The sequence below is a fragment of the Tasmannia lanceolata genome, unplaced genomic scaffold (genome assembly GCF_043159265.1).
Source record: "Tasmannia lanceolata isolate RefF3 unplaced genomic scaffold, GAP_Taslan_0.1 ptg000112l, whole genome shotgun sequence".
Taxonomy (NCBI): domain Eukaryota; kingdom Viridiplantae; phylum Streptophyta; class Magnoliopsida; order Canellales; family Winteraceae; genus Tasmannia; species Tasmannia lanceolata.
Window position 1 is genome coordinate 461,357 of NW_027518789.1, and position 8,365 is coordinate 469,721.

The 8,365-nt window shown below is 46.9% G+C and overlaps 1 protein-coding gene across 1 annotated transcript; it reads left to right on the forward strand.

The window, feature by feature from the left end:
• Window positions 1–3,546: 3,546 nt before the first annotated feature.
• On the forward strand, window positions 3,547–8,064 carry LOC143865823 (uncharacterized). Its single transcript, XM_077375925.1, has 3 exons — window positions 3,547–4,024; window positions 6,979–7,385; window positions 7,472–8,064. The coding sequence occupies exons 2-3, from the start codon at window positions 7,008–7,010 to the stop codon at window positions 7,943–7,945; spliced, it is 852 nt and encodes a 283-aa protein (XP_077232040.1). The 5' UTR covers window positions 3,547–4,024; window positions 6,979–7,007; the 3' UTR covers window positions 7,946–8,064.
• Window positions 8,065–8,365: the final 301 nt, after the last annotated feature.

An 8,365-nucleotide genomic window follows, 5' to 3' on the forward strand; every position in this document is an offset into this window, starting at 1 on the left:
GAGTGTCGAAGGGCCTGTCCGGAGTAAAACCCGGTCTGGTCTTCTGACCTCGCTTGCCTTGTGCAGGACTCAGCCCTCATAGCAGGACTCTCTCTCGACCACCTCACTCCTCGTTCACTCCGGTCCTTCAGGATTCAGCTCCTCTAGTCATCCAGCTCAGCTCTTACATCACTGCTGTACCTGTTACCGATTTTAGGTCTAATAGTGCATATCCTTATTGCTAACTTTAGATGGCATGTTATGGTAACATGCCACATACATCAAGATTGAAAAACGTTCCAGTTTTTACGTATAAAACATATGCATGCTGCTGTTCAGAAAAAGAATAAATACATATAGAACACACAGTGACACGAAAAAGTGGGTGTGGCCTTTTCTTTCTCTCTCTCTCTCACTACTCTTAACAGAAATTGTGAGGAGCTAAAAGAAAGATCCAACGAAATTTAATTCTCCCCATTAGTGTTGTTCTAAACAGCCCACATAGGGGAGCAAAAGTTGTTCTTCTACCCCTTGTACAAGACAAGGAATTCATCGGTTCGACTTGCGGTGCTACAACGATCGGATCGTTTGTGGCCATTCGAGGAGTAGATCACGCAGAGTGTTTTCTTCGATTCAACATCTGAGGTACTTGTTCTATATTTGATTTAAATCACTATCTTATCAACTAGACCCTAGGTATCCTGGTTTAAAGGGCAAAATCTTCAGAAAATTTTTGTATTTTTGTTCTATGCGGTTTCATGTTCCGCTGCGAATAGGGATTTTGCCCGAGGGTTACGACCCTTTCTAACAAGTGATGCATAGTCATGGATAGAAAGATGAAGAACAAGGAAGGGATTGAGATCTTACTTAAAGATCTTCAGAATATCCTCTCTCAAGCTGCCATCCATGGAGGAAATACCAGAGAAACTCTTCCCTTTCTCCTCAAAGAACTCTCTTTCGCTTAGAGAAGAACAAACTTCATTAAATTTCAAAATTGGTAACAAGTGAACCCCTCATGTCTATTTATAGACACATGAGAAGGGTCTAGAACAGTATGCTAGCTGTGATGCAGCTGTATCTGAGAGCGATGTGGCAAAAAAGTGGCATGTTGCAGCTGCCCTAGGCTTATGTGATTATGTGGCATGCCACTTGTCACATGCTCATGCACTAGTTAGTTACAAGGGGTCCTCAACCACTCAAGCACTCCACTATACATCATGTACAATTACACAAGTGAAGAAACTGACTGAAACATGAAATCAATACAATACATATGAGAGTGTCACAAACCCACTGAGATTGAAAACAACAAAATGGCCTTAAAAATTTTGGTTTGGAATATGATATTAAGTAAGAAAATTACACAAATATATAAGGCTATATATAAAAATATGGGGTGGCCAAATCTCCATATTGGTTATATATAAAAGTAATTGCTCTTTCTATTGCTTGGGCGAAAAGTCTTTCATTGTTTAAATTTGTCTCGGCCTTTGATTTATGGGAGGGGTGGCAAATAGTGTACAATGAAAGCAAAGTTCGACCTCGAACCATTAAACATTGGGCCGTAGACCTACTCAAGATCAATTTTGATGGGTCTAGTTTGGGCGATCCGGGGCCGGCTGGTATTAGAGGTCTATGCAGGACTCTTTTGGGTCGGTCTTATGGTCCTTTTCTAACCCCATTGGAGTTGGTGATTCAACTGGGGCGGAGATTAAAACGGTGTACCAAGTAATTAAAAATTTGATAAGACTCTTTATAGCAAGACAATAGTGGAGGGAGATTCTAAAAATGTGGTGAGGTGTCTTTCGGGTTCAACGCTCCTCCCCCCCAAAGGAGGTTTTTATCTTTTTTTGAGGAGATTGCAGACTTCACTCTCGGATCTTCTATTGTCTTTAACCATGTAAGGAGATCTGCTGATTCTGAACCAGACTCTCTAGCTAGGGCTGGTGTGGTTAGGGTGGGTTTGGAATAGTTTGATTTCCTTCCACCTTGAGTCCTTGGTCTTCTTTGTATTTATGCTTTTGTGTGTGTTGCTTTGAGGACCTTCTCGGTTTTCTTTATTAATTCATTATTTTATCATTTCAAAAAAAAATTACACAAATAAACTCAAAGTTTGTATCGAAATCAAATCAGATATGAAACCCGTCACAATAAGAGCATGAACTGATCGGCTCCTCCCAAGACCTCGGTGAAACCGATGTGGAGCGGATCCCGGCCAAGGTACCTTTGGCATAGAATAGTATAGTTAGATTTCCATCATTACTAAAAGAAGGGAAAAGTGGCTCTAAAAGGCTCAGAAGAAGACTTGAAGCTTCTTCTTAGCTGGAGTGAGTAATAGCACGAGCATTTTATCTTCTCATCACTAGGCACGACAGTTATATGGATGTGTAGTGTGTACATTGTATATAATAATTGTAAGCATGTAGGTGTGTGTGCGTGAATGTGTGGCTGCAAGCATGCACAAAATTGTATTAGTGCAAGTTTCGGAGTGTTGTGACTAGAATAGTGGCTGCCACACCATATGATACTCATGTACCACATAGACTGTCACCTCATCAAGATGTCCCATCAAAGATGAGTGGGAAACAGATGGCATACAGCTGTCCAGTTCTAGTCTAGATCCTTGGTTGGTTGTATATAAATAGGTAAAAAAGGGGCTGGGATTTCCAGTTTTTAGATGAATTGAAGGTTGAGACACTTTTCTTCGACAGAGCCTTTGAGCTCTAGGAGAGGAGATTTCTCACTCCATTAACGGTGGTTGGATCTTCTCCTGTGTAAGAGAATTACTTTCTCCATTCTCATCTTTCAAGTAGAATGTAATCATTTTCTATGCTTGAATACGATCAATATTCTTTGACGTATTTCTTAATTTGATCTGAAACAAACACATTCAGCCTACTTCTTGCCTAAGTATTCATTTCGTTACCATCTGTCAAGCAAATTTCTGTTTTGCCTTGAAGCTAAAACCGAGATCCTATATTAAGATCATATTTGAGAATTTAGATCCGGATCTTTTTTCGTCAACACTCGTTCCATTCAGATCTGTTTCCTAGATCATCTTAGACCAATCCTTCCTGGTTCAGTTGAATGTAAATAAAATAATGTGTAGAGCTTGAATTGAATCATTAAATCTGAGATTCACGCTTGTTAGGCCCGAAATCGGTTAACAGATATGACAGTGACGTAAGAGCCGAGCTGGAGGGCCCGAGGAGCTGAAATGAAGGAAATAGAGTCCGGATGAACTGTGTGCTGCTAGGGCTGTGCATTATTCGGTATTAACCGAAAAACCGAACCGAACCGAAATAAATTTCGGTTATCGGTTCGGTTTTTTTCTCTATCGGTTCGGTTTAGGTTTTAATACAAATGAAATTTCGGTTTTCGGTTTCGGTTTCGGTTTTAATAGTATTATATTCGGTTTTAACCGAAAAACAGAATCACACGTATACGCGTGAGCTATGGCCAATCCCCTCTCCACCTTCTTTTCAAAATAAAGAAATAAAAAACAAAATGTTGATAAAGCAGAAAAAGAAGTCTAAAGAAGAAGACAAAAAGACATTCATAAGGTCCTTTTAATAATGAACAGCATTAAAACCAAACTTTTATACTTTTTAAAGGGAAATGATATATTCATTCACTTCCCTTTCTTTACCTAGGACAGCCCCAACTAGAGTAAAAGAGTAGAAAGGGGCTGTCCCGAGTTAAAAAAAGGGTGAATCATGACCTAGCTAGGGACTAGGGTTGTACTTTAAGCTTTTTGTTTTTTTAGTAGGTGAATCATGACCTAGGGACTAGGGTTCTACTTTAAGCTTTTTTTTGGGTAGGTGAATCATGACCTAGGGTTCTACTTTAAGCTTAAGTCTTGAAAGCTTTACGAGTTAGGTTTTCCTAAGAATGTGAACTGAAGAGTAGAAGACGAAGAAGAGGAAGAAGCCTCCACGTCCATGGGACCACTCCAACTCCGGCGATTGCCGTCAGCCACCATGATTGCCGTTGGCCACCATTCCAACTCCGACGACATTCGATCCCAACGACCGATGACTTGCAGGTATAGAATGGGGTTTCTCACTCTCTGTCTCCCTCTCTCCATCTTTGGTTTTCTTCCTCTCTCATCTTCATTTTGGTTATTTTTTTTAATAAAATGGGACCAAGAGGGGGTTGTCCATTTTTCTACCGTTTTCAATTTGAAAAAATGGCTTAATTCGGTTTTAACCGAACAAACCGATCAACCAAAATTATTTTTCAGTTTCGGTTCGGTTCGGTTAGCACACATTTCGGTTGCGGTTTCAGTTATAACATTTTGGTAACCGAAAAAATTCGGTTCGGTTAATTTCGGTGAAAACGGTTCGGTTAAAACCGAATGCACAGCCCTATGTGCTGCACAGAAGCAAACGAGGTCAGAATGACCGACCCGGAGTGTATTCCGGACAGGCCCTTCGACACTCAAGTCAGTATGAGCCGGAGTGAAGAGGGAGTTTTTAAGAGTGGTGGATGAGAATTCAATACCCGATTTATGAGCTTTGGAAGCCTTTTTATAAGGAAAGTTTGGGGTAGGTGGGGAGTTAATGCCTCCAACGCAGGTGTCGACCGGCTATATGGGTTCAGGTTCACCCACCCCGAGGGAATTACCAAACTACCCCTGCCGACAAGGGTCCTGCGGTAGGCCCTCCTCTAGCCACGTGTTGGAAGCTAACAGGCTGCTGCGTTATCGCACCCCATCAGTTGCCCCCCAGTTCTCCAAGTTATTATGGTGACTTGGGGAAATGTGGTAGAGCACGCTTCCGATTGGAAGTGGTCGAGGCTTGGCCTGTGGCAGTCCTGAATATGAAGCAGTCCGGAAATTGAGGCAGTCCGGATTCTGGGGGCAGTCCGGATTTTGGAGCAGTCCGGAATCTGGGGCAGTCCGGAAATTGGAGGCAGTCCGGATTTTGGAGCAGTCCGGAATCTGGGGCAGTCCGGAAATTGGAGGCAGTCCGGATTTTGGAGTAGTCCGGAAATGGAGGCAGTCCGGATTCTGGAGGCAGTCCGGATCTTGGAGCAGTCCGAAATCTGGGGCAGTCCGGATTCTGGAGGCAGTCCGGATCTTGGAGCAGTCCGAAATCTGGGGCAGTCCGGAAATTGGAGGCAGTCCGGAATCTGTGGCAGTCCGGATTTTGGAGCAGTCCGGAATCTGGGGCAGTCCGGAAATTGGAGGCAGTCCGGAATTTGCGGCAGTCTGGATTTTGGAGCAGTCCGGACTCGGGAGCAGTCCGGAAATGGAGGCAGTCCGGATCTTTGTCAGTCCGGCTTGGGCCGGACTGCTTTTTGTCGTTTAGCGACCCAGTCCGGCTTGGGCCGGACTACTTTTTGTCGTTTTGCGAAACACGCCATATCCAGTCCGGCTTGGGCCGGACTGCTTTTTGTCGTTTAGCGACCCAGTCCGGCTTGGGCCGAACTGCTTTTTATCGTTTTGTGAAACGCGCCATATCCAGTCCGGCTTGGGCTTGGACTACTTTTTGTCATTTAGCGACCCAGTCCGGCTTGGGCCGGACTGCTTTTTGTCGTTTTGCGAAACGCGCCATATCCAGTCCGGCTGGCCGGACTGCTTTTTGTCGTTTAGCGACCCAGTCCGGCTTGGAACTCATCTCGAAGTTTGTGCCCGCCATTAATAAAAGACACGTGGCACCACTCGGGTGTCCTCGAGACGTGTGCCCTTCATTTAATGCACACCGCCTCAGAGAAATCTATATAAGAGTGGGTTTTACCTTCTCATTTTCACTTTTTACTTCTCCTCCTTCTACCCCTCTTTTTTCTCTGTCGGTTCGGCGAAGCCCAGTTCGGCGAAGGTCAGTTCGGGCCGTGTTGTTTTTGTGAACGGCGGTGGATTCAGGAGCATTCAGGGTGATCCGGTAATTTTTCTTGAGCGCGTCTCATTCATTTCTTTTCCTGCTTTCATGTCTAGTAGCTCTAGTTCTGAGTCCGGTTCGGGGGAGTCGTCTTCTAATAGTTCAGGGTCTAGATCGTTGATTAGGACCGAGGATAGGCATACCTGGTCACCGGCCCCGAAAATGGCGAGTGTGACTGTTATAGGTAGTGAGGAGGGGGAGGACGAGGCGATATTGGACCTGAACATCGCTCCGCTTCTGACGGATAGCTACGTCCCACAAGGGGGGAGTGTTGGTAGTGATGCCGGCGAGGCGTCCACAATGTTTCACCCGGGCCGGGCCGTTGAGGTCGTGGCACGGGCCCGTATGGATGCCAATCCTACATACAACATACAGGCTCTCAATGAGGAGAACTACCTGGACGAGTCCGCCATGGCAGTGATTACGGATAAGTACTGCATCCCACCCAGGTTTGGACTGAGGGAGGCGACGGAGGGAGATAGAGCCTGTAACGAAAGCTCCGATATTTGCATATATGACGAGTCACTGAGGGCCGGACTCCGATTTCCTCTACACCCCTTCTTCGCTTCGGTGCTTCAGCATTACGGGCTGGCCCCGGCCCAGGTGGCGCCAAACTCATGGAGGCTGCTCACGGGGTTTGTATACCTCATTCGGGGCCGGCTTCAGAGGGACTTGTCAGTACCGTTGTTCCGCGTGTGTGCGCAATTGAAGAAGCACAAGGGTGGGGGTTGGATTTACATTAGCCAGCGTCCGGAGATAAAAATGATCACTGGCATTCCCTCCTCCATACACCTGTGGAGGAACAGGTTCTTTTATATCGAGGACGCGGAGTCCAGCGAGCCTTGGCAGGTCCCTTTGAAATGGGGAACCCCGGATACAGTCGCGATGAGTCGCAAGCCGTTCCTTGAGGGTGAAGATGCGAGAACCCTCGCTCTACTTCGGGAGGTGCTGGACTGGGAGGGGCCTGCTGATTGTTCAGACTTCCAGGGGGAAGAGGTTTTGTTTGGGTTGGGCCTTAGTACTGCGACCCGGGCACGTACGTAGATAGCCTCCTTTAAAATTCGTCTCTCCCCCTTTTTTTTGTCTCTGACTGGTTTTGTTTTCGTCTATTTTTCAGAGATCTAGCAGCAGTCGTTAGTCGATAAGATGAGGAAGGGGGCCTTCGGGACGGTCCGTCAAGGCCAGAAAAGGAAGGCCCCAGAGACGGCGAGTCCGGCTCCAACCCAGGACGCGCCGCCCCTGCCCAAGGCCAAGAGTTCAGTGAAACTGGTGAGTTCATCCGGCCGGGGCGCAGGGTCCTCGAGGACCGTGGCGACATCTGCTGGCACCCTCCCACCCCCGGCGAGGTCCGGTGATAACCTTTTTTGGCCGAACTGGGCCGTCCAAAAGACTGATACCGGCCTTGGAGAGAGCCGGGTGGCTGTAGAGATTCAAACTAAATGTATTCTTGACAAAGACAAGCAACAAGTTCTCCACGAGCCGCCAGCTACGGCCGAAGAGGCCGTATTTTCTTCTCTTTATCAGGTAAGATGGCTGACGAGTACGCTCACTCTTTGTTCGCCTTCTACTTCGTTTGCTTGTGTTAACACTTGTTCATCTGTATTTTATAGATCGGAGTGTACTTCAATGATCTTCGGGGGAAGAGTAAGAAATTCTCCGATGCTATAACCAAGTCTGAGGGGGAAAATGGGAAGCTGAAAAGGGAGGCGAAGGAGCTGAAGAAGTCCGTCGAAAAATCTGCCGACGAGATCAAGCGATTGAGAGAGGATTTTGCCGCTCAGCTGGCCGCGCAGAAGGAGGAAGCGACGGAAGCCCTCAACGCTCAGAGGGAGAGAGCCCTATCAAGGCAGGCGACTGCCGTTCAGGAGAAGGAGGACGAACTCCTTCTTCTATCCAGTGAGGCCTACAAGATAGGGTTTTTTGACTGCCTTGGGCAGGTCAAGGATTCCAATCCGGGCGTTGACCTGTCGAGGATGGTTATACCTGATCCACCGACGCTCACTGGCGAGGAGCCGGCCGCAGCTGACGCACTCTTGCCCCCGGGGGCAGATTCAGCGCGGGATGGGGGCAATGAGGCGCCTTGAGTTCTTTTTCTCCCCTTTTTTGGCGATTTCTTGATTCCTTTTTGTAACGGCCCCTTGGAGGCCCAACTCCCTTTTTGTAACAGCCCGTTGAGGCGTCTTTTTTTGTAATGGTCCTCTGAGGCCCCAACATATGAATGGAAAGAACTTTTGTTTGTCTACCTCTTCTATGCTTGTCCGTCTCTAGTTTACACTGCTTTTTCGTACGATGCGTAGCTATCGCTCTAGGTAGGAGTCATGGACTTAGGAGTGGACTCCCGATCTTTGCGGAGACGAGCCGTGGCGAACCAAACGTCGAGTACCCTAGTCTTAGTGAACTGGGTTTCGAAGGAGCTTTGGTTTTTGCGTCCGGGCTGGTTCTGGACCAGGAGTGGGCTCCCGGTCTTTGCGGAGACGAGCCGTGGCGAACCAAACGTCGAGTAC

Excerpts from the sequence above, each read along its gene's own strand:
- LOC143865823 (XM_077375925.1), top strand. The coding sequence starts at position 7,008 with ATGAGGAAGGGGGCCTTCGGGACGGTCCGTCAAGGCCAGAAAAGGAAG. Across the intron at positions 7,386-7,471 it reads TATTTTCTTCTCTTTATCAG|ATCGGAGTGTACTTCAATGA; the intron begins GTAAGATGGCTG and ends TGTATTTTATAG.